The following is a 26,143-nucleotide window of genomic DNA, read 5'->3' as shown; positions in this document are numbered from 1 at the left end:
GGAAAGGTATTTTTCAAGCCTCAGGAGACTAAAGTTCAAGGTGCAATGTTATGATGAAGCAGTATGTCCGTATTGTATGCCTATTGCATGAAACAGTACATACAGGCAGTTCCTGTACAGTACATAATACATTTAAATATATGTGATTTGGAATGGAGTATCAGTTTGGACCTCCACATAACCATAGAAAACACAGATGAAAAAAACCTCCAATATTCCCAAGAAAATACTACAAGTGTGAATTATTTAAAAATATTTTATTAGGACTTTGTTTAAGAGCTCATTATAATGATTGGTCCTGAAGTTACGTGTTTGAAACCAGGGTCATCTGAAACGTCACGATTTTGACCTGTGGGAGAAAAAAGAAAAATATATATCTTAGCCACTTTATTCAAAAGTCATTGTCCCATTTTATAATTTGAGCCAACATGTGTAAACCTTATTGTACATTACTGGATAATGAAATCAGCATGTATGAGAGCATACCCTTCATCGTGTTGTCCTGGTCTGAACACTGCACATTACAAGCTGCATCCACTGGATTTCTAACATCACAGATTACCACCTCACAGTGGACAAAGACCTACAAGATATGAACAGATTTAAGGGTTTGTTATAGACAGCGTACTTTTGTTTTCCAAACTCTGATTCTGCGTTCACACCGGACGCGATGCGAATATTCGCTTCGCTCTAAATCACATCGCTCTAAACGCTCGAGTTTCACCGCGGCTGCCGGCTGTGTTTCCTCGCATCATTCAAACAAGACGCGCTGGCTCGGGAGCTACAACTACAACAAAATGAACATATTTTACCGTGATTAAATTGTAATACACGTTTCTAAATTATGCCGAAGTAACAACATACTGATACCGGTTAGTAAAAACAATTAATTAATGCTTGACAAGTCTGCAGACAAGACGGCAGGCGAAAAACCTTTTAAAATGCTTGTTGAATGAAGATCGGGTCGACCAGGCTAAGATAACGTTGTATATGCTCATTCCACACTCATAACAACGGCCTACAGACATAAATAAACCAGTGACTGTATTCGCCATGACACAGACAGTCTGGTTTGTACTCGTTTAACTTTTGGCCAGTTTCTGAACAGATATGAGGAGCTGTGAGCTCTGTGTGCTAACTGCTAACGGCTAATGTTTTCTGGTTGAACGTCAGGCTGAGATCCTCACCGCTGATTGGCTTCGGCGAGAACGCGTCACGTGAATTTTACACTCTAATTGAAAAAATGTAACTCTCGCATTTGACGCGGCACCGTTCAATCGCGTGATTCGCGCCCACCGCTTCATGCTCGCCGTCGGAGCGAATTCGCATCTGTCCGCGTCTCTGCATTGACTTTACATGTAATCGCGCCGCCCCCAAACATCGCATCGCGTCGCGTCGCGTCGGGTGTGAATGCACCATGAAGCATCTAAAAATAAAAAGACCATTTATTCTTATAACTGATAGTACCTGGCGGTTCAAGTTATCCTTGTCTTCGACGAAGGCAAACATCGGGACCTCAAACCGCTTGAAGTTGGAAGGATAATGAACTCTGCCCTTAGGCAAAACAGAGTGGAAGATCACTGGGTGCGGGTCCCTTGAGTTTGCACAACTGAGGGAGAAAAAAAAAAAGTTATTTTATTTGGGTAAAGATGTCCAAAAGTCTGCAAAATGAGCACCCTATGATTTTAAACCATCCCTTTTGTTCAGTTTGACAAACAGTTAATTGGGACAAAAAAAAAAGAAATATATACAAGTTACCCATTAACGATGAGGTCCCATCGAGGGAGGGTCATCTTGTCCTCCTCCAGCGTCGCCCAGCAGTACGCCAGCTCAAGAGATACTTTAGGGTTGTAAGATCCCATCAGTTCCACCTCGAAATACAGCGGCTGTTGGAACTTTGTGATGGGATCATCCTCAACGCGCTGAAACACACTGTAGGAGTCGTCTGAAGTGAAGCAGAACATGTTGACCCAAATTAAGGATTCAGACGGGAATAGAAACAGCCTGTACACAGAACATTAAGGTGCATAATGCAGAAGAGTTTAACTTGGATTTACATAGTCAACATCCCAGGTACCAACTCAGTTCATTGGTTTAAAGATTAACTTTATGAAAAAAACATTCCAATTACTTAAAGCAACTAGATTCATATGAACTGGCCAAGTTACCCAAAATCCTGCATTTTGATAGAAAGTGTTATGCTATCTCTTTGCATTAAGCTTTTTCAACGTGTTGACATGATCGAAAGAACTCTTATTTCCCCCAGTTTCTAGCTTTGGGAGAGTTTCCAAATACTAAAAAAAGAATCTAATCCTTAGCAAGCAAGACAAAAACAAACCACACAAGGCATGAAGAACTTTCTTTACCCAAAGCAACTCTCATTTCAACCTGCATCTCGCCTCTTGCATCGTCAGCGTACGGTTCACTCCTGCGAGGTCGGGTGTTGAAGCCCATAGCCTGGTTTGTGTTGATATCATAGTAACAGAACACCTGAAGCCTGAAAGAAGAAAACTCTTAAGTGGGAACACTTAGAACTGTTCAATTGTTACCAATTGGCACCGTTAACATCTGGGATTGCACCATAGAAGGATTTATGGCGTACCAGTTCACTTCTGATAAGGAAAATACCATTTAAGAGTCTTTAAAGTTCTAAGTTTTGTCCAGATTTCTTTTAATAATGTCCAAGCTGAGAATTTCTCTTTTCTGACCAAAAGTCTAAAACCCAATGACCTGAAGTTTATCATGTTAAGACAAACCGAAAGCATTAAAAAGCTGACATTTAGAAAACTGAAGCACTTTTTGTTAATTAATCTTCCATGTCATTTTTCAAGCAACAGCTTTGATAATAAATTAATCATCCAACCTTCAGCTTGGTGATTCCAAGTCTCGAGATACTCACACAAAATCCGGCTCCTTCGACTGTGACAGCTTTCTCAATTCAAGTTCATCTGTGATGGAGATTTCATTCTCATACAGCATCATATTGGGCAAAAACTAAGAAAAGACAAATGGAAAATCATTTCTCAGTTTTAAACCTACCGCAATCAGCAAGCTGTTCAGCAGCATGCTTTACCTTTCTGGTCGTCCCACAGGAGTTTGCAGTGAAGACAAAATAAGCGTACTGGTCGTTGCTGTATGTGGGGCCACAGGCGGGGTTTCTGAGGGTGAGCCGTCGGGGGTTCAGACTGGGAACAGACTCCATGGTTATAGCCAGAGCCGTGATGGTCCCATTAGGGAAACACTCTGAAAAAGACGATCAGACATTTGTATGCATTGGAGATTCAAGCCTACATAAGAAAACATATTCTCTTTAACAAACCAATCAGCTTTGTGACGAAGTTGCAAGTCAAGGAGAAGTCTTTGATATTTGTGTTGGTCTTCGGATATCTCAGAGTCACATCCAGTCTGCTCTTGATGGATGACTCCTCAACAGCCTGAGAAGTTTTCAGAAACAATACATTATGATTTAAAGAGGACTATAATCTTGACAAATGTTGATAAATCCCTGCACATTTAAAACTTTGGTTAAGAGTCATACCTCGACCGTAGCATCAGCTGCAGCAGATGGTACAATCAAACTGAAATGTGTGTTGTTGCCCATTAAGCTGTACTGCTGAGCCAGGCTCCAGGTCAGCATTCGTTTTCCCATTATGGTCTGAAAGTTTAATCCTTTGGTCCCGTATTTCACGAGGACATGGAAATTCTTATCATCACAGCTACCTGAGACAGAGGGAAGAGCTGCAGAGGGAGGAGCTGCAGAGGGAGGAGCTACAGAGGGAGGAGCTACAGAGGGACGAGCTGCAAAGAGAGGAAAATACTTTGAAACAACTGTGTGTTTGTTATGAATTCCTCTTATCCATGGGTACGGACCTATGTCTTCCAGTTTAGCTCTCAGATAAGCAGTGGCAGTAAATGGAGCATGCTTTGGCAGGACCAGGAAGCCAAAGGTCAGATTAAGAGTGTAAATTGTAACCCCCATTTCTTTCTGTTGGGAGAAACAGATAGTTATTAGCTGCCAAAATTAAATAAAAAAATGCATTTCCCACGTTGAGTGTAAGGCTCACCCTTTGTCCTACGACACGGTCCGTGAAGGGCACTTCAACAGTATAGACCTTTGAGAAGCCGTTGGGGGACATTTGGTCAAAGACTTTAAAGCCTCTGGCAATGCAGTCGGCCAAGGACAAAACCTCAGAGGGGGAGCTGATGTTCTTTAGCGTTACATCAAAGCCCACCGGCCCAATCAACGCCTTAAACATCATCTCCTTGGGAACAGTGGCTGTAGGTCAACAATGAAGAAATTAAGGCAGGTTGCAATTTATGTAAAAAAGTAGCATGAGTACCAAGATAATATGACTCACCGTCAATGACTTGTGGAGGTTGAAGCTGCAGGGGGGTCTCGACGGGGAGGAAGACTTTGTATCTCGTGTCCTCATTAGTGTCGTCTTCAGTCCAGAGCAACTCGAGCATCAGCTCAATCATATAAGAAGTAAAGTACTGACCATCCTGGGCATGACTCTGCATAAACAAACATCCTGAGTAAGGCCTTTCCTGAATAATATTATCATCTACAGATTTAAAGAAAAAGGGAAATTTGCCTGGCAATGAAGCACTAGATGTTGCAACAGTCAAACATACTCACGCGATCTGTTTACATTTGTTTTGTACATACCAACAGGATTTCAGTAGTGTTATTTTCCATGAAACAACAAAGTGTGATTGCTTGTTAAACTGTGTCTCTAAAGTCTAAAATGACTTGAATGTACCATTTAACTACGCTGATTTCTCCACTGTTGTGAGAAATTCTTTAGATCCAAGAAATATAAACATCTACATTTTGCCCTTTTGTAGTATTCTAGATGTTTTTTTTGCATAGCTGCATACATGACTAAAACGACCTCGTCAATGTATGGACTCAATTGTTTTATCTAACCTTGATCTGGCAACCAGCAGCCCCAATAGGGATTTCAACAATGACGTAAAGGTCATCGAGAGTCAGGGAATAGTTTCTGGCCGAAATCTCTGTAGCTTCGAGCTTCCTCCCATCGACGCCCATGTTCACCTCCAACAGTCTGAAGTGTTTCGAGTAAATCAGAGGGTCAATGCGCCTCGGCAGGAACCAGCGGATTGAGGTTTCAGTAAAGAAAACCCCACCTGTACACCAAAAAAAAGCTAATAAATATATTTAAAGAAAGGTCTAACATGGAAAGATTTAAGGAAAAGGGCCAACGTTTCGGAAATAGTGAAATCCTCAAAACATTTTGACTGAACAAATAGTTAATCATTCGTATTTTATTTAAACAATCTGAAAAAGGAGAATTCAAATTATGAATGAAGCAGTTTTACAGCCACATACAGTAACACATCCTTAAAGTGTCATTTAAAAAAAAAAAGCACTTCTTCCTGGATACAAGTTCTGGTGGGGAAGATATTTTTGGCACCATTTTTAGAAAAGTTTGATATTTAAAAAAAGCTGGAATCAGAAATAATACTGGCAGATGTGTTTTTTTAATTCCTGACAGTAGAAAGTGCCCCAAATTCTGAGTGAAAAAAACTAGAAGACATGACATCAGAGAGTCTCTTTACATTACCCTGAGCTTGAGGACAAGCGGCTCGTGCATAAAGTGGAGTAGTCAGCTTCGTCTTCTCAAATATAATCGAGGTGCTGAGCACAGTCATCGGCACACCTGCTACCTGTGGGGGGAGATTACACAACATGTGGATGTAAATGCATACTGTGGTAACATAATAATTTCCCTCGTAAAAATATGGGGGGTTATAAATAAGAACTCACTGATTTAAGAGTGCCAACTGGATTCCAGACAAAGTAATGCATTTGAAAGGCTGTCTGATTACATTATTTTATCTATGGCTGTAAGTGTAAGCCAGTACCTAATGGGCTGCAAGTGATTTAACAAGTCTGCCTGAGGGGAAAGATATCAAGTGAGAGTTGTTTGAATCTCAGTGAACTGCAGTCCACTTACATCTTTGATGTATGTTTCACGTGAAGGATTTGGGCTTCGCAGCAACAGCCTGGTAGGAGTGCTTGAGATCCCATAACCATTTATCTGGGCTTCGTCCGCCTGCATGACCCTCTCCTCAGGAGTGAAGAACACCACTGTGTTGATTCTGAAGCTTGCGTCCATGGGTTGCTGTGAGGCAAATGTCAAGACATTACATACAAGATGTTTCTAGAATAAGAAAAGAAAAAGGCAAAATGAGCCAGTCTTACCTCAGCAGCTTTTCGGGGATCCGAGTCGGGGTATGCAGGCAGGTTATATTCATTTGGAGCTGCTTTTTTCACAGACACCTAGAAATGAGGCCACTCCATAAGTGATAATCAATCTCTGCAGTGACATGCAATGTACCGGCCTTGACACTCATACGAGGCATCAAGCCACTAATCATATAGACGGGAACATGCCATGCTGTGTTCACTTGCCTCCATGTAGTTGGGTTTACAGATAATTTCCCGGGAGGCGCAGGGAGAGTAGTAGCAAGTTTCTTCCACCAGGTGAAACTCGTCTTCAACCACATTGTCAGATTGTAGCCGCAGACCTAGTTTTGTTGTGAATGCTTTAACATCCTAAAACACATGGAAACAAGTCTCAAAATTAATTGCCACGTCAAAAGAAACATTTGGTGCTGCGTCACAAACTAGCATTCAGTCGTTTTTACCACATTTTGAGCAAAACAGTTTTGGACGGAGGCATAAATCACAGCATTTCCCAGGTGGTCTTCCTTGATGGTGAAGCCACACTGAGAAGATAGACTTGGCGTGAGGATGATTGAAGAGTTATCTGAGGAAACGAACAAGAAAAGTTTGAATTAAAAGTGAGATTAAGTTAAGAAAAAGCAACACATTTGAAATGTCAGCTTACTAATGACAGCGGACACTTCAAGAAAACTTCCTCCAAGTCGACTGACATCCACACGCAGCAAGTTTTCAAGGCATTTAGAGTTGATTTCTGGGATTAAAGATTTATATTAGATAGCAGCACACAAGTGTGTTGAAAAATATCACAAAAGGACAAAAACGTACTTATTGGGTGCTTATTTTGTGCCTCAATGTTAACAACTGCTACAAGGAGAATGAACCACCTGAAAAAGATTGAATACATTTTAAATGTATAAAGAAAAATAAACCTTAATTTAAAATATATACATAAAAAACAAAACTACAAACCCCAATCCAGCTGAACAACCCATGGCAAGAGTTGGGAGACTGGTGAAGGTCCCTGGTTTTTGCACTTTTTAAATGAATTTGTTGAGGATGAGGGAGGGTCCTGCTCAGCAGATATAACCACACACAGGTGGAGCACATTACTGCATAATGAGGTGATTGAGCAGGCCTGTGTGTAAAGTCTGAAGGGAATCCCAACATTTAAGGCATTGAGGGTAGCAGAATGGCTGACTGAGCAGGGGAGAAGTATAGAAATATCTTTCATTAAAAAAGAAACTGAAGCAATAATACTGAAGCATGGCCAAAGCAGTCGGATGAAGTTAAAAATAACTGAGTCCAGCTAAATCTGTTAATCAGCTACCCAGTTTAGAGATTAGTAAGTATTTGGCATGAACATTAAGTTAATTTACTTATTTGTTTTGAACAATTTTATATATTTGGTATGTTTCTTTTTTTCTTTGCATACACTTTTATGTTTAAATACTATACATTTTGCTGATATACTCACTTACTTTTACTTAAGTAACGTTTCTAATGCAGGACATATATACTTGTATCAGAGAGAGTATTTTTACTGTGTAGTATAAGAACTTTTACTTAAGTAAAATATCTGAATGTGTGTAGAAGAAACTCCCTCTAAAAGGAAACTTTGGGATTGTAGCTTTTGCACACGGCCAGGAGTTCAAAACTTTAATCTCAATCAGATCCGATCAGATTTTGAAATCCCATTTTTTGTGATCCAGGATCAGACAAGTCGGCCAGATTTTGTCCCTGTAGTTCAAAGCAATTCAGGATAGGATCACCCTGATCCAGATTACGACTTTTCAAGATTACTAGATCCTGAATATCAGTGCTTTAATCCTACCGATCGCCATCTAGTGGATATGAAAAAGAATACAAGGAAGACAAGAGACCACATTGCAGAGACATCTATAATGTTTAATTATATTTTTAAATGCATAAAGGACATTAAATCATAATCAAAAAAATACTCCCACTAGGGTAACAACAAAAAAACATTCATTCAAAGGCAGCTGGATCATCCAGGCGTGCTTTGAGGAGCTGAATTCTTAGTGAGGTTTCAGTTTGCTAAAGCCGGCACAGCTGTATTTGTTCTTCGGCCAGACGGATCTGAATCTCTGCCCTCTCCGTTTCACGGCTCAGCAGTGTCTCGTAGGCATCATCCCTCTGCTCTGGAACTGGTGATGGACTTCAGACGGCGCCAACACTTCCCCCGACACCAGTGAACATCCAGGGAGCGGACATTGAGATTGTGGAATCTTACAAATACCTGGGTGTTCACCTGAACAATAAACTGGACTGGACTGATAATTCTGCTGCTCTGTACAAGAAGGGACAGAGCAGACTCTTTCTGCTGAGGAGACTGAGGTCTTTCGGGGTGCAGGGGGTACTCCTTCAGACTTTTTACAACTCTGTTGTGGCATCAGCCATTTTCTATGGTGTGGCCTGCTGGGGCAGCAGCATCTCGGCTGCTGACGGGAAGAGACTGAACAGACTGGTAAGGAAGGCCAGCTATGTCCTGGGGAGTCCTCTGGACACTGTGGAGGTGGTGGGAGACAGGAGAATGGCAGCCAAGCTGTCCTCCCTGCTGGACAATATGTCCCACCCCCTCCAGGACACCCTGTCCTCACTGTGCAGCTCCTTCAGCGACAGGCTGCTGCACCCCAGCTGTCTCACGGAGAGATACCGCAGGTCCTTCCTTCCTGCAGCGGTCAGACTATACAACCAGCACAGCCCCTAGTAGACACATTTTTTATATTATATTTTTATTTTATCATAACTTAGTACTTTTTTCTTAACATAGGTAACATTAAGCTGTCTGTGGCTCTTTCCTGCTGTAACGATGCAAATGTCCCCTCTGTGGGACTAATAAAGGTATTCTGATTCTGATTCTGATTTTCTGGTGCGCTTGCATTTTCTCTTTCGAGGTGGCTCTTGCAGTGTGTCATCAGGCCTGGCTGAAGGTCCAGCTTCTGGATCCACAAGGGTCAGGAGGACCTCATCTTCAATGGTGTGTGTCACATCAGGTGCATTGACGACCTGAAATGAAAGTTTATCAATATACTTTATACCCCTTAAAGGTAGGGAAGGTAAGTTTGAGAAACCGGCTCGAGATCGCTAGAATTTGAAAATACACAACCGGAGAAAATCTGCCACTTCCTTATAGAGCCCCTCCTCCAACACACACGAACGCGCACATGACCAATGAGGGCACGAGATAAGTTTGTGCACAGATGGAAGGCTGACAGGCAGGTAGGCCATCCAGTTATTTTAGCCGGGCCGGCTAAAATGATTGGTCGTACTTTTTACAGTATTACGGCTTCCACAGATGACATTTTTTTATGGATTTTTTGTCAAAGCACTTAAGATATTCATTGCTATCGGGATGTTAAGAGCATTCCATGGAATATAACAAAAAGTGTATCTCGAGCCGGTTTCTCAAACGTACCTACCCTACCTTTAATAAGATGATCACAAGCATGCAAGCTCCTGGAAAATTGTAGTACTAGGATGCTATATAAAGGCCCTGACACACCAGGCCGAAATCGGCCGTTTTCGTTAGTCGGACGACGAAGTGTGCCCTGTCGCCCAAACTCAATTTGGTGTGTCCCGCACCGTCGGCCGTGACACGCCTTATTTGGCCTTTCATGGTCGTGCGTCGGCCACAGGCAGTCGGACAAAGAAATCACTCTGATTGGCTGTTCAGCTAGCGAATCAGTGCATGAGAAGCGAAACGGTTGCTTGAGAATGTCTTCCACAAGCAACACTCCAATGGCCAACACACTCTCACTCCCTAAACGTCCAGGAGCGACGCTTGGTCAGGGTCAGGGGTCAGGGTTTTTTTTTTTTTTGTTGTTGTTGTTTTATTGCCTGTCCTTGTCTACCCTTCCCCAAATGTAAAGCGTCTTTGGGTTCGAGAAAAGCGCTATAAAAATACAATTTATTATTATTATAATAATTGTAGTTCTATAGGGACAAGAATAAAATCACACATACCTGCGACTCACCATCCAGTACAACGTTTGGTATTCCATGTAAAGATTGTGACTGCTGACCACCAATGATATCAAGTACCACATCTGTGTATTGTCTCCTTTTATACGCGTTGTTACCCATCTGTGGGTTTTTAGCCTGGCTGTGGTCTTTGGTAGCTTGCTGCTTCAAATTCTTCCACCTCAACCTCACTTGGTCCAACGTCCTCTTGTGTCCAGATCCTGTGGCATTCACATTGTCCGTCACCTCCATCCATATTCCGCTCTTCACTTTAGTCGCTCCACCCTCTCTGTTAAAGCTACCAACTATGGAGTCATAATTGTTCCTTACACTCTGCAGCAGTGCACGGGTCTCAGCAGATGTAAAATTAGGCCCCTTTTTGTCCATCTTTCCAACTCAATGGTTTGGTCAGGTCAGCAATTAGTTAGGTCTGGCCTTGCTATTAATTACATAATTAACCACAGGCCCTAACCAATCTGGACATGCATTCCAGGTGTGTATTTGCAATTACTTATTATTCAGAGACTGATGTAGGCCTACTGACTGAAAGAACAGTCAGAACACAGTCATGGCAGGGATTGTTCACATCTTCCATGCTGGAAGGAGAGGTTACCGCCAAAGGGTCCACACCGAGCGCCCCAAACCTCTCCAACAGTACACAGCAGAAGAACTGTACAATCGTTTTCAATTTGGACTTGATGACATCAACTACATTGCTGATCTGGTCAGGCCACAACTGCAGTGCAGAACCTTGCGGAGTCATGCTCTGACTGTAGAGGAACAGGTCCTCATTGCCCTGCGCTTTTACGCATGTGGAACATTCTATCAGGTCATAGCTGACAGCATGGGAGTCCACAGGACAACAGTGGGTGAAGTGGTGACAGCTGTGTCTGATGCACTGGCTCGCCTGCTGGATCACTTTGTGACTTTTCCCAATGATGGCCAGATTGCCAAAGTGAAGCAGCAATTTTTTCTTCTGGGAGACATGCCCAACACCATTAGGGTGATCGACTGCACCCATGTACATATTCAAGCACCTCGTCAGAGGGAGTGGGAATATGTCAACAGGAAAGGGAGGCACAGCATCAATGTGCAACTTGTGGGAGATGCTGACCTTGCCATCACCAACTGTGTTGTGAGATGGCCTGGGTCAGTCCATGATGCACGAATCTTCAGAGAGAGCCGGTTGTTCACTGAATTTCAAACCAACAGGCCGGATGGAGTTATATTAGCCGACAGTGCCTACCCACTCCTACAATGGGTGATGACACCTTTTCCCACGGCAAACACTCCCTCACAGATGCGCTACAACAACGCCCATGGAAGAACAAGGTGTGCCATCCCTTACGCAAAGAAAATATATTTCCCCATATATTAACTGTCAATATATTGCATTATTTTGTTTTGTGATTTACTGGTTAATTGAAAAGATTTAATAAAATAAATCTTGCTGTTGGCTACACCAACTGATACTGATTAATAATCAACATGAAAAACATATTTATTCATATCTACAAAATATATTGAAGATATATAGAATAATATATTGTGTTAATATATTGCAATATATGGGATAATACATCAGTAATTGCCGCTTTCCATATATTGAGTAATATATGTAAATATATATAATATATTGGTTCTGTATATATGTGAACATACATTTACTATATATTAACATTTATATGGGGACATGTATGTACTCTATATTCAGATGTATATGGAGACATGTATGTATTATATATTCACAATTATATGGGGACATGTATGTACTATATATACAGATTTATATGGGGACATGTTTGTACTATATATTCACAATTATATGGGGACATGTATGCACTATATATTCAGATTTATAAAAGACCATGTATGTACCATATATTCCGAACATGAGTGCAATATATGTTCACAATGAGGAGAAATGCATGTTCTGATAAAAAAAATCTTTAATTCGTTTTTTCTATCAATGTGTAACAGTTATCAAAATACTCATTAAAATAAGGACAAGGAAAGAATAAAAGAAAAGGCCTATAAACAACACATTATGTAATGACTCAAGACAATTTCCACGTAATTATGTAATAAAACCCACATTTTGTAATAATCTGCTGCATTCTGTAATCAACAGCCTGAACGCAATATAAAATACATTTCCCTGCATTTTGTAATAAATGATTACATTTTGCAATGGTTATTACAAAATGCGTGAGTTGCCCTTTTAAAAAACTGTAATATTCATTATGTAACCATAACCAAACTGTAAATATATCCCAAAATTGATGTTGATATGCATGTTGGCTAATGAATATGGTAACACTTGATCTAGTTTTGGCCAATGAAAGATATTCTACTGAAATATTTTTAAATTATGAGTAAGGGTGATTCATGGTTGAATAAATAAATAAACAGTTGTAATGTTATTGTTTGCAACTCATTTTGTAATAACCACTGCAATATGTAATAATATATTTCAAAATGTGGCGACATGTATTACATATTTGCATTGAACTTGTTTACCACATAATGGGCAAATTATTACAAAAGGAGGTGTTATTACATAATGAAGGGAAAATGTATTACATTTTGTATAGGCAGTGGCGGCGCCAGGGTATGGCTGGGGTAGGCTACAGCCATACCAAGAAATGGCTTAGCCCCACCTTAGCCCCACCATGAAAAGTGATGCAAATTCAATTAAATAATAAGCGAAATGCTAAATGTTGAGAACACGGATTGCGAAAATATACGGGTCGTGTCCACAGCACACAAACTGATCCTGCTGTAACAACAAGTGCACGTTACTGATGCAATATGGTTGAGACCATTCGGGCTTATGCTATAAGAGGGGTGCCAGGAATAGTCTAAGTAGTGGGGGAGTTTTATACACTAAAGGTGTGGAAATTCTCTGGCGTTATAATATCAGCGCGGCCGCGGTCAGATCAAAATGCCTCCGAATGCAATTTGAATAGACCTACAGCCAATCAGAGCAACGCAACGTTGGATCTGCGTCATGCCTTATTGATTGAGATCAATCGAAACCGCCATTCAGTATCCCCATTGGATCTTCAACGTGTACTATCATACGTCACGTTCACAGTGATCCCTTTTTATTTACTACAAGACAAATGTGCCGTTTTATTTCATACAGTTCCATTTTGATTGAGACAGGGAAATAATCTAAACCTCACGCGTGGCGTTTCACTGTCAAGGGGGCGATATAGCGTGTATGTAATTACATTGCAAATACTGACTTGAGCACCACCACTGTATGGGTTAGCCCTACCATAGATTACCCAACAAAAATGCTCTGGCGCCGCCACTGTGTATAGGTATAGTTAATAAATGATGCATTGTTATTTCATACAGGGCCAAAAAGAGCAGTCTGTTATCCTATTTAACAATCTTGTTTTTTGTTTCACCTGGTGACAACTTTAAACATGAGCTGATCACTCATTAAAACAAGGTCCAGAACAGGGCCAAAAAAACAGTCTTGTACCCTATTTAATCGTCCATCTTGTTTTTTCGCTTCACCTGGTGCCTTAACTCACAAATTCTTGTGTTAATGGATTTTCTTATATCTGATGTCTTTTACATTACATTACATTACATTGCATTTAGCTGACGCTTTTATCCAAAGCGACTTACAATAAGTACATTCGACCAGGAAGATACAAACTTGAAGAAAACAGAATCATATAAGTACATCAGGTTTCATAGAGCCAAAACATTTCAAGTGCTACTCAACTGGCTTTAGATAAGCCAGTCCTTTATTAGTATATAAGTGCTCTGTTAGCAGTTCTTTGTTAGTAATTCTATCGCTTGAAGTGGAGTCGAAAGAGATGAGTTTTCAGTCTGCGCCGGAAGATGTGCAAGCTACAGTATCTGCTGATTTCAATGGGGAGCTCATTCCACCATTTTGGAGCCAGGATAGCAAACCGACGTGTTTTTGCTGATGGGAAATTGGGTCCCCCTCGCAGTGAGGGTGCAGCGAGCCGTTTGGCTGATGCAGAGCGAAGTGCACGTGCTGGGGTGTACAGTTTAACCATGTCCTGGATGTAGGAAGGGCCAGATCCATTCGCAGCATGGTATGCAAGTACCATTGTTTTGAAGTGGATTCTAGCAGTTACTGGCAGCCAGTGAAGTGAGCGGAGGAGCGGCGTGGTGTGGGAACATTTTGGAAGGTTGAAGACCAGACGAGCCACTGCATTCTGGATGAGCTGGAGAGGTCGGATGGCACATGCAGGTAGACCAGCCAGGAGGGAGTTGCAGTAGTCTAGGCGTGAGATGACGAGAGCCTGGGCCAGAACCTGCGTCACTTCCTGGGTCAGGTGCGGACGTCTCCTCCTGATGTTGTAAAGGGTGTATCTGCAGCAGCGTGTTGTAGCAGCGATGTTTGCAGTGAAGGACAGTCTTGGTCCCTGGATGGTGGTTTACTACAGCATCTGTGGAACAGAACAATTACAAATAATTAGAATTTCACAAAAGACAGCAGGAATTATAACAATATCCATAATATCTATATTAAAGCATGGGCTGGCTTGGTGAATAATGTGGGAATGCAAATAGTGAAAGAATAGGCTTTGTACATTTTGTACGTGTGGCGCTACTGGTTGGTATATTTTATGGAATTTGGACCAAGCATCTGCATCTGTAACAATTCTGTTTAAAACTTTTTTAAATGTAATTGCATTCATCTTTAAAAGGTGGGGTAGGTACATTTGAGAAACCGGCTCGAGATACACTTTTTGTTATATTCCATGGAATGCTCTTAACATCCCGATAGCAATGAATATCTTAAGTGCTTTGACAAAAAATCCATACAAATGTTTTATCTGTGGAAGCCGTGATACTGTAAAAAGTACGACCAATCATTTTAGCCGGCCCGGCTAAAATAACTGGATGGCCTACCTGCCTGTCAGCCTTCCATCTGTGCACAAACTTATCTCGTGCCCTCATTGGTCATGTGCGTGTTTGTGTGTGTTGGAGGAGGGGCTCTGTAAGGAAGTGGCAGATTTTTTCCGGCTGTGTATTTTCAAATTCTAGTGCACTCAAGCTGGTTTCTCCAAAATTACCTACCCCACCTTTAAAAGACTACTTTTATTGAATGAGAGTTTTACCTAGCACAATGAGCCTGGGGTGGTGGGAAGGGAGAACTGGGCCTCGGCATCGGCAGGAGTTGTAGTCGCCTATGAGTATTAGAATTTAGATGAACAAAAGCATAGAAAAACCCTGAAATATGTACTGACACAAAGCTACAACCCTCGATTTTGTAAGTAGTAGTAGTAAATACATACGTATATACAATATACAACAATACGCATAGTGCAATTAGCAGTACCAGTAATAAAATAACTGGATAAATAACTAAGCTGAATAGTGAATAAAGTGAAATGTGAAAAGTAAAATTACAGTGAAATGAAATGACAGTGCGTTCCTCACCACTGCGATCTGACTCCTCTGTCCTCGTGTCTTTTGGGTCTGATTCCTCACTACTGATGTCTGCCTCTCTGCATGGGCCCTCTCTCCTTATTTCTTCTGCCTCAGTCACCACTGCTATCTGGCTCCTCTGTCCTCTTGACTTGTGGTTCTGCAGGCTTAGTTCGACCTATGAATTTCAACAATGCTCCTGTAAAATATATAGATATAGTATTATGGGTCAACATTAAAATAACATGCATTGGAGAGCAAAATGTGAAATTCCATTGACTGTAGGCTACATATTATCCACACAATTGTCAGCAGGGGCAATAACAACTAAAATGTGAACTAACTTGAATGCATTAGTCCACAACACATAGCCTAACTAATGTTAGCCTACATAGTTACTAACATCAGAACACATAGACTAACTGTGGTTACATTACTTAACTAGCTCATCATCTTCACCAGTCAGAAAATGTCCGTTAGCCGCGAGGCTAGTTTCCGCTATGTTAAACTCCATTGACTTATGCTAAATGTTAGCGATCTAAAGGTCCGCTATTTTTGGCTGTTTTGAGTCGACTTCAGTTGACTGTAACATCAAAAAATCTTCGAAATTGAATGTTCACAAAGCTGCGGACCGGTTAAACACTTATACACGAGGGAACTAACATAGCTAATTTAACTAACGTTAGCTAATGTAGCTGTTGTAGTGCCGAGAGACGGGACATACGGATTAAGCAACTAGACTACTTGTAGTGTACGTGCAGAATTATTTCAATTTAAAATAGTTTTAAATGCTCACACACATACCTGACTCTCGTGCTGTATTTTCCTCTCGTTTCTTTTTAATTTTCCGTTTCGAAGCACCTGATGAATGCTTTCTCTTTGACAGCGCCATCATCAACACAGACAGAGGCGGCAACGCAGATTTGAATCTGCCAATCAGATCAATCTATTGCTGGAGAGGGGGGGGGGGGCTCCCCGAAATCTGTGAGATTGATTGGTGATGATCACTGGCACGTAATGTGTCCAATGAGAACGTTAACACGTTTTAGAGAGTTATGTTTAGCGAAGACGGAGGTCAGCCACTGTCAGCCGGAAGTGGCGCATTCGATTACTGTTTGGGCTGTCTGCCGTGGATGGGCTGCATTCCACTCCAAATAACCGGTCGGCCGTAGCCAGAATCCAAACGCAAGCTGTTTTATGGATTCTCATTTAATTTCCAAGAATATCTCAGTACTGGGTTATTTCCAATTTCAAAATAAACATATATTTTAAATAAATAGAAATAAGAAGTAAGTATATTCAGTGGCGTTTTTATATGTACAAAAGTGGTGGGGCACAAAAAACTTAGATGTCTATATATAAGCTTCTGCAGTGACGTGCAGTGAGGTTCATGGCTGGTGAGGCACTGGCACTGACTCTTCAGGTTTACAAATATTATAATTTGACCTAAACCAAAATATAATATTATTTTCAAAAGCTTTTTTTGTCTGATGCTTCGATTAATTTTAAACAGACAGTTCAACAAAAGGATACCCAAAAAATGTAATTTTATCATTTAAATATTGAATTGTTCTCTCTTAGTAAGATCCCATTTTCAATAAAATGGCGGTCTTACATTGACTTGAAGATGAAGTCCATTTTCCTATCCTTCTGGACAAACATTTCTATTACTTTTTTGTAAAAGTCCTCCTTATCTTCTTGTAGTTTCAAAAGTCTATCATAAATCTAATCCATAGATTTATGATAAAAAAATTATAAAAGTAGGGTAGACATGTGGATGTTATCCGGCTAATCAAAACGTGCATTTATCTAACAGGTACGTTTCCCACAGATCTTATTTTGAGCTATTTTCTAAAATCCTCTGGAGAAATCTCATTGCTTTTTTGCAGCTTACTTCCTGGTTTTAGGACGCGCCACTGCAGCTCTCTCGTCTCCTCTTCACACAGCACACTTTTCGCGGCACACGTACTTACAGCCAATCAGCTCTGAATGATTTGAGATGACGTATGGTGGGGATGGTAGCTCCGTGCCCCTCTGGTCATTATTTTTTTGCCACACACATTACATTACAAAATACTCTGAGCATGCGCAGTGTAGTTTTTACAGTCACGTTCACTTCACAGCGAGAGGAAGGGGCATAATCAGGTTTTGTCCCACATGGCTCTAAACAGCTCAATAGGCACACACTGTGACTGTAGACACACTAATTAGAAGAACACAGACTAAAACAGCAATGTACAGACGAATCAGATGATTAAACATGATCTTAAAATATATTTTTTTATTTATTTTTTTGCATTTTTGTAATCATTATTTGTAATACTTTCTGCTGACACTAGGTGGGGCTGTGCCCCACCTGCCCCTAATGACCAGTCGCCACTGAGTATATTATAGTATATTCAAGAATGAAAAAAGATGTGCATATATCTTTTTATATGTATCAATATATAGCCAGACATGGTCCATTAAAAAATATAAGGACTACTTTCCCATATATGGAAATGTATGATCCAGTATATTGTATTATATTTACCAATATATTACAATATATGTGTGCTTCATAAGGGATTGAGCGCTTGAATGGAGTACTGAAGAGACGTTTTACATGCCTGAACTATCTGAGAGTGGAACCCCAACGAGCATGCTGCATAACACTGGCTTTTATTGTGCTACACAATATCGCTGTCCATCGCAGAGTCCCCTTCTCTGACATCGATGATCCCCCAGAGCCCCTCGCACCTGCTGATGATCTAGGCCCACCTATGGATTTCCCTCTAAATGAGAGACTGAGTGGTGGTGCAATGCGAGATGCTATTGTCCGCAATTACTTTTGAAAGGTGATGACAGATGATGGACCTTTTTTTTGTTGAAGATATGTTTTCTTTAATCTAAATTACATTTGTGATTGACAATCTTTGTTGTGATACTTTTATGAGCATAAACATTTATGTCATCAACATTTGGTTGAAAACAAAATAGGCCACCACAAACGTGAGCAAAAATGGAAAAATAAAATGTATTTCCCATGAAGGCTAAAAATGGTGTATTATTTCAGTTAACAAACTTTGCCATCTTATTTAAATTGAAACATATTTTAAAATAAATCCACTGGAAATCCACCTCCTGGTGAGATCAGGATAATCCATTTTTTTGGGATCAAACTGATCCCAATCCTGTGTTGTCGGTTTTGTTAGAAATTAAAATCAATGTTTAATAGCATAATTAGTCTAAAATATATCGTCAGTTTAAAAGCTGTTTTATTGTGAAAAAACCCGGAAGTTCTCATAAAATGTCAATGCCAAGCTTTTATTCTGAAAATCCTTCATATCCGGTCAGTATGTAGCATGTCGCTAACAATGTTTTAAACTATTACAGCTGTTTATAAGGTATTAAATAGAAAGTCATGACAGAGATAAGGAGGAGAAAAGGCTTAAGGAAGTAGGCAGGGAATACAGAATGTTGAAGTCCTCTGTTTTACGCGATGTCGAACATCGAAGACCGAGGAGGGCGTACCCCCTATCTGCACAGCGGGAGGGAACGAGAAGAGGATAAAGGAGATCGGGGAGGAGAGGACGGGACTTCTTCTTCGCTGCAGCCTCACGAGAGACATCACCGGCTTTGTCTTTTTTCCCTTACCCTCTGCTTGTTGTATCATCGTGCCATTTAATTAAACTCAACCAATTTGAACCTTTTCGGAGACTCCATTAGTCTCTTCATTCTAAGCTCCTCTCCTGGGCGCGAGAACATCGAATACTTCTAAAAGTTGGCAATCACGCGCAGGACCTCGTCAACCCGGGAGAACTAACCAAGCCAGCTGTTCAACGGATCCGCGGCCCTCCGTCAGACAACAAGAGCTCACACACAGTGGTAAGAGGAACCGGTTAAATCAAATCTTCACTAGTTTATGCAGGAAACTTTAGGTTTGTGTGTTTGATGGCGGCCAGCGGATCCGGAGAATAACTGTGCATTTAATGTTAAACAAGCTAAATTAAGAAGCATAGACAACACGTGGCGCTATTTTAGGGCAAGCAGGGGTGAGTCTATTTTTCTTTTCTTTGTTCACTAACACTGCATGCTTCTAACAAAAATTTGAAAGCGCTTTGGGCGTTAAAGTTGCTTAGGGCAATACATTTAAAAACACCACGGGTGTTAAAGTTGCTTAGGGCAATACATTTAAAAACACTACGGGTGTTAAAGTTGCTTAGGGCAATACATTTAAAAACGCTACGGGCGTTAAAATTGCTTAAAGGGCAATAAAGTCGTTTCGGACGGCAGTGATTATACTATTGTGTGTTTTTACCAGACATTGCGGGTGGATTACGAAGGGAAGTGCGGCATTCATGCGTTGGATATACTAATAGTGTTTGGATAGCGTCCCATTTTGTCCCATTATATTGCGTGTTTAAACAGCAACAGATAATCACCAGACTATAAAGTCAAATATTACGTCATTGGCCGAAGATGTAAGGGCTCCTCATGTTAAAATAGGATATCTCTAGGATAAAGCCCATATTCATAGTAAACTAGATAGAAATGTTATTTTGTATATAAAGTGTAGTTTTGTGTTGTATTTTTAAACTTTGCTCTACTACACCAGTGTTTCCATTTTGTCCATTTAAAGATCACCCGCCATTATTTAATCTCATCAGTGAGAACCACATGGTGTAATTTCAACATCTCTTTGTTCTGGGGGTCAGAGTTTGAAATAATCAGTAGCCATCTTGTTTTGACCTCATTTCAAACAAAACACAGGGCAGTTGCCATTTCGTGAAATGCAAATTCAAAGGACTCCTTTGTTCTTTGTAACCCATGTGGTTTCACTCCCATGAGGCCAAGTCCTTTATCTGACCTCCATCTTGTGAAGAACAAACCATTCTTCTTGTCTCAGTTGGATTTAGTCTTTTGCTAAATCAGGTTATCTATACATATTGTTGTTGGACTTTGGTGGTTGTAAACAAAGATTATTATATTTTCTCAGCAGTGTTTTTCTCAGATTGGAGTTTAAGCCTTCCAATCTGATTTTTTGAAATATTTGTGTTTGCAAACGTGTTTTTGGCTTGTTTATGCTTTACTGTTTAAATCATATTGTGTTTTTCCTTCCCATTTGATTTTTGAAATATTTGTGCTTGCATATTGTTTCTCCTTCCCATTTCAAAGGTATGTTTTAGAAAAATAACCTTCTTCTTGTTACATAGAAGTCAGTTTTAGAACAGCGCACTCTGCTGGTTGTACAGAATTGTTGCAGAATTACAATTATATGCTGAAGTTTATTTCTCACGAGTTATAGATAAACACATACTTCGTCACACACAGATAGAATTACAGGTGGTTCCTGATTTTAAGATAAGAAACCTTACATAATAGTCTTTCAACCTAGACTATAGAATATTCAACCACCATATTTTATTTTTTACATTTTATAACATTTGCATAATCTCATGCACACACATTTTTATTTTTTACATTTTATAACATTTGCATAATCTCATGCACACACATTTTTATTTTTTACATTTTATAACATTTGCATAATCTCATGCACATACATTTTTTATTTTTTACATTTTATAATTTTAATTATTAATTTACTTTAATAAAAAAAAAACTGATTTAAGGTTAAGTACTGTTAACTACTGAATACATAGGATACTTTTATAAAGGAATACAAAGGTACTATTCAGAGGATTAGTAATACATCTTTGATAATTTAGTAATTTCATCCTAGTATTTGAGAAACATGTCACCAAAAGACACTAAGTTAAGAGCATTCGCAGTGCCAGGCTCAACTGCAGATATCAAGGAAAGGGTAAACATCAGATCAGATGCTACAACATATCCAAATGATAGACAGAAGACATGGAACCAAATAGAGAAACTGTTTAAACAGTGGCAAACAAGAGGATTGATTCCAGCAGATGACCAACCTGGACCAACAAAAGCCCATAGAAGAGCAGTACTCGACTATGAACATGAACAATGCCTAAAACAGCTAAATGTATGGAGGGAAGCTGAACAGAGGTTTATAAGAGTTACAAGTCTGATACTCCATCTGGAATATGCCAGCCTATTGACAGACAGCATAAATGTGGTCCGAATAGCAGACCTGCCAGTGAGAGTAGAATTCGCAGAAGAAAGACGACGAGAAAGAGAAACACAAAAGACAGAGCGGGAAGCGCTACAACGAAGACTTTTGAAGATACAAATAGCTGAGAAAGATACCGAAGCAACCAAAAACAAGAAAGTGGCAAGGCAGATGGCAGCTATAACAGAGAATGCCATGTCCTATGCATAATAGGGTAATCATTGCAATATTAATTGAGCATTTTATGCTCAAAGGAGGGAGTGTCATGATTATACAGATATATTGATTTCGGTGACGTTGTAGTTAATAAATAACATGTTGTCAACAATAGGTCGCATAACAACAAAAGGTATACCAAAGCTTGGGCCTCCTCCAACGAGGGAGTGGTCCAGTTTTAGATATTAGACAAATAGAAGTGGATGAATATGTCAAAGCTCTGAGTAATATTTTCCAAGTTTTTGTCTACACAGGCTAGGAAAAACTGCACAGATACCAGACGAGACACCAGAAGAGACTCCTGTTCGGCCAGGTGATTGGGTGAGGGTGAAAGTTCACAAAAGACAGTGGACTGATCCCCGGTGGTCGGAACCGTGATAAGTTGTAACAAACTTAACACGCGCTCCGGTTTAAAGGTAAAGAAAAAGGAGCAAATTGACACCACCTCACACATTGTCACCCTTCACTGGCAACTTCCAGAAAAGTTATTGGAAGCTAGGACTGATTTGGCAGAGCTGGAACAAAACAATAAATATAAATACGATTAAGATAGCAACAGCTCAAAAGACGAATTGTCTTTAGATTTTTATAGATTGTACACTAAAGTGAAAACCTATTTTGTTTTTTCACCTGAAAAAGAGTCCAACGTTTTGTTTCTATTTTCGTATACGTTATTTTTGTACTCATCATTTACATTCTGTAACTGACAAAACCATGGATAAAATAGAGATTATGTCAAGAACAAAGCCAAAGCAATTGTGGGGTCCCCTAAGGATAAGAGTCAGAATAGCATTGTTGATTGTGCTCATTACACTTGGCACCTTTCTAGTTGGATGGGGAGTACAATATCATGAAAGACATGGATCCATTAGTTCACTCGTAGAAAATGCCCACATCACTAACAAAACCCCAGCTGTGTTTCAGAGACTCTCACTTATCCCCAGAGCCAAAAGATCAGTTGAGCAACAAGAGGAGGAGTTAGAAATACTCGTTCCCAAAGAAGAGGAGGTTACAATCAAGATGATTCACCCCCCCTATATGCAGTTCTTGTATCAAATGATGAGATGGGTTTAAGTGATCGGAATATTTAAGTGATGGGGATTTACAATTTAGGGGAATCTCCAAATACACTGGATCCATGTTTTAGTCTGTACCAGAAACACCCCCCGTTAAGACTATGGACAACCGACTGGTGACCTGAGCAAAATTATTGAAAAGTTATTACAGTAGAAACAGGGTACTAACCCACGAGGACAACTGTATGTACAAACTCTATGAACAAAATTCCCCAACAGATTGTGGCGACAGTGCACAGATGTATCCAGTCACAAAAGTTACTATTGCTCCAAGTAATAGTGAGATTTAAAATATTCGAGAATATATGGGGACGTCCTTTTATAGTGTGTGAAATATGTGGTGCTTGAAACATGTAAGTATTTCAATTTATAGAAGAAGATGGTTTCCTGAAAGAGTTATTTGGAGTAGATGTGTTACAGTTGCTGAAAGCAATGTTTAGGGATATAGTAAAATTATTAGTAGACATTAATTGTGTTTAGATGGCATTTAACAACTAAAACAGATATTATGATTAGAAGATAGAGTGGAGAAGGTTGGATTTACTTTACCTCAGTGTGTTAGAATTTCTATTGGTAATGCGTCCCGAGACCTGGACTCTCTCTCTCTCTCTGCCTGTCAGACTGCTACGACCCCTATCAGACAAAAGACCTTACTACAGGAGACTCGTCCTCCTTCTCCATCGAACAGACAGAACCAGAGCTGAACCAACAACGACAAGACTGCATCCAGAACCAGAACAGCATGCTGACATAAAGAGGCATACTCTCATCAGGACATGAAGTTCCAAGCTGAGCCACGAGATATGGCACAAGAGCAGAGTGTGGGACATGAAAGCAGAATACGCCCTCCATACAAGAGCGAAGAGACTGTAAAGAAGGAGATGAAATGCAAAGCAGTTGGGCCACTGAAAAGAGTACCAGCGGAAGGATTCAAGAGCTGATGGACTGAGGAGAAGACAGAACCTGAGGAGTTGGCATGGTCTAACAGAATGTGAGGGGGTCGTGGCTTGAGACAACATGAGGAGAAAAAGGAAAACGGGAATTAGTGAGTTTATACATAAACACACTTATTCACAAACAAACTTGAATTGACTTGATAAATACGTAAAGACAAAAAGATTTATTAGCCATGAATTAATAAATTGGTAAATTAAAATAGCAATAAAGAGGAAATAATCCTAAAACACACTGGGTACAGGGTACTATGAGAAAAAGGGGCAGACATGATGGAAATATTCACTACACTTTAAGCAGTGAGTGTTTTGGGACTTAGGAGTACAGAGTAGAACATATTCTTCAATCTTTTCATCATGTAAACGAATTATTCCCTAAGAGATTCTTATTCATGGGTGAATTTGGTAGAGATCTAATGTGTTACAATATTGATCTCCAGTTAAAGGGATAGTTTTAGTGACCACTCTATAAGAACAGACAAATCTGTGTTTGTTGGAAAATGTTAAAGGGGACTTAGTACCAAGCCAAATATAGTATCCCAATCTAAAGTATTGTTTTCGCCATTGTAGCATAGTTATTACCATAGGAGAACTGTTTGTCTCCAAGATGGAGAGTTGGAAAAGACACTGGGCAAAGAGCGATTGAAAATTTAATTTTGGAAAAAGCAATATCATTGGGAGTAATACATGCGGGACCTTGGATCACTCATTGCAATGGTGCATATTATTGACAACCCATATCGTTTAGGGAGAAGGGGTCACTCAACCCACCCAGCAGTTGTTTTAAATCTTACTTGCAGCTTCACAGGGAGCGCACGGCACCAAATTATGAGTTTAAAAGACAAGCGTCACCACGTCCTAATGGTCATCCATTTAATCAGGGATGACCTGAAATTTAGAGATGTTATTTAAAGTAGAAACATATCCGCCATAAGTGAAAATTCCTAAATTGAACTACAAACCATTGATGAAATAACTTCTGTTTTTAAAATCCTTGATAAAGGAGGGAGTAACTGTTACATGCTCGGACACCCAAGGTTCCACACACTGTTAAAGGGGTTAGCATAGTTCTTTAAGTAGACTAGAATTGAAGATAAATTAGTATAATGAGTTATTGATATTCCACCGGTTTTCACACCATTTGAGGAACTTTATCACTGCATTAGAACAGACCACCCAAAGGTACTGAAGTAGGAACTTTTAAGTGATGAAGTTCTCCAACTGTTGTAACTGACCAAAATCTTCTCCCAGAAATGACTGTCTGAAATGCCGTATCCCAGAGTAGATGTTTGATGGTATCATGGAACTAAAACCTTGTACGCAGTCTTGCCACAGGATTGGACGGGGACCTGTGCACTTGTACAGCCAGTGATGTTTTATATGCAGTACCAATGACAGTGGGGCAGTTAATCAACATGGCGAAACACCCCAAAACCAGTAGGGCTAGGAGACCAGTCAAAGGAGGGAGTTTAGGCTCCACAGTGTACAAGGATAGCATAGGGGTGCCCAGGGGAGTGCTAGATGTTGTAGTTGCATTCCATGTACCCGCACCCTAACGTACCGATTGATCACCACAGCCTTTTCTAGAGAACATATTACTTTCATACTTTAAAAAGTATGAAAGGGGGGAGGGTACATTTCTCATAAGGGAACAGTTTCAATTGCTAGCAGAACAAGAAGACCCAACCCATATACAGATATTGATGAAAATGATAACAGTGTGTAAATGATGTTAAATGATATGGATGATAAATGATGAGATTGTTCAAAGAATGTCGAAATGATGTGATACTTCAAATGATGAAATCATTTGAAGGAAGAACCAGCTACAATGCTAATATGAAGGGAATCAATGCAATTTACTATACTATTCCAAGATGGTGTATTCTTTATTACTTTATACTATTCCAAGATGGTGTATTTTTCATTTACTTTGTACTATTCTAAAAAAGTTTGTTTCTTTTATACTTTGTAAAAACAAGTGCCTTAACACTGAATGTAGTATGAGAAGGATTTCTGTGAAAGGAGGGAGTAAGAAATGTTCTGATACCAAGCTAATTGCTGCTATTTGTGATATTGAATGTTAACACTAGAAGTTATGCACAAAGAAAACTTTTATGTTTAAAGACCAGCCAAAGTATTTGTTGTATTTTTTGTATTTTTAATGACGGTTATTTAAACCATTCCATTCTGA

The 26,143-nt window shown here is 40.0% G+C and overlaps 1 protein-coding gene across 1 annotated transcript; it reads right to left on the bottom strand.

Moving 5' to 3' along the window:
- Positions 1 to 236: 236 nt before the first annotated feature.
- LOC117487052 lies at positions 237 to 7,277 on the bottom strand. Its single transcript, XM_034135716.1, has 21 exons — positions 7,184 to 7,277; positions 7,040 to 7,098; positions 6,879 to 6,965; positions 6,676 to 6,797; positions 6,440 to 6,583; positions 6,230 to 6,307; positions 5,982 to 6,149; positions 5,589 to 5,691; positions 4,931 to 5,151; positions 4,359 to 4,515; positions 4,065 to 4,276; positions 3,871 to 3,985; positions 3,539 to 3,798; positions 3,320 to 3,434; positions 3,074 to 3,243; positions 2,900 to 2,994; positions 2,367 to 2,497; positions 1,759 to 1,945; positions 1,468 to 1,609; positions 487 to 583; positions 237 to 349 (listed from the first exon to the last, which is right to left on the bottom strand). Exons 1-21 carry the CDS (start codon positions 7,204 to 7,206, stop codon positions 273 to 275), a joined length of 2,763 nt encoding a protein of 920 aa, XP_033991607.1. The 5' UTR covers positions 7,207 to 7,277; the 3' UTR covers positions 237 to 272.
- Between the last annotated feature and the right edge of the window lie 18,866 nt (positions 7,278 to 26,143).

Source organism: Trematomus bernacchii, unplaced genomic scaffold, assembly GCF_902827165.1.
Source record: "Trematomus bernacchii unplaced genomic scaffold, fTreBer1.1, whole genome shotgun sequence".
NCBI classification, from domain to species: domain Eukaryota; kingdom Metazoa; phylum Chordata; class Actinopteri; order Perciformes; family Nototheniidae; genus Trematomus; species Trematomus bernacchii.
Note: the sequence above shows the minus strand (reverse complement) of the source record. Positions and strands in the feature narration are given on the sequence as shown.

Coding starts and splice junctions, on each gene's coding strand:
- LOC117487052 (XM_034135716.1), bottom strand. CDS start 7,206: ATGGGTTGTTCAGCTGGATTGGG. Junction 3,435..3,538: donor CAGCTGATGCTACGGTCGAG/GTATGACTCTTA, acceptor AAAACTTCTCAG/GCTGTTGAGGAGTCATCCAT. Junction 1,946..2,366: donor TGAAATGAGAGTTGCTTTGG/GTAAAGAAAGTT, acceptor GCTTCACTTCAG/ACGACTCCTACAGTGTGTTT.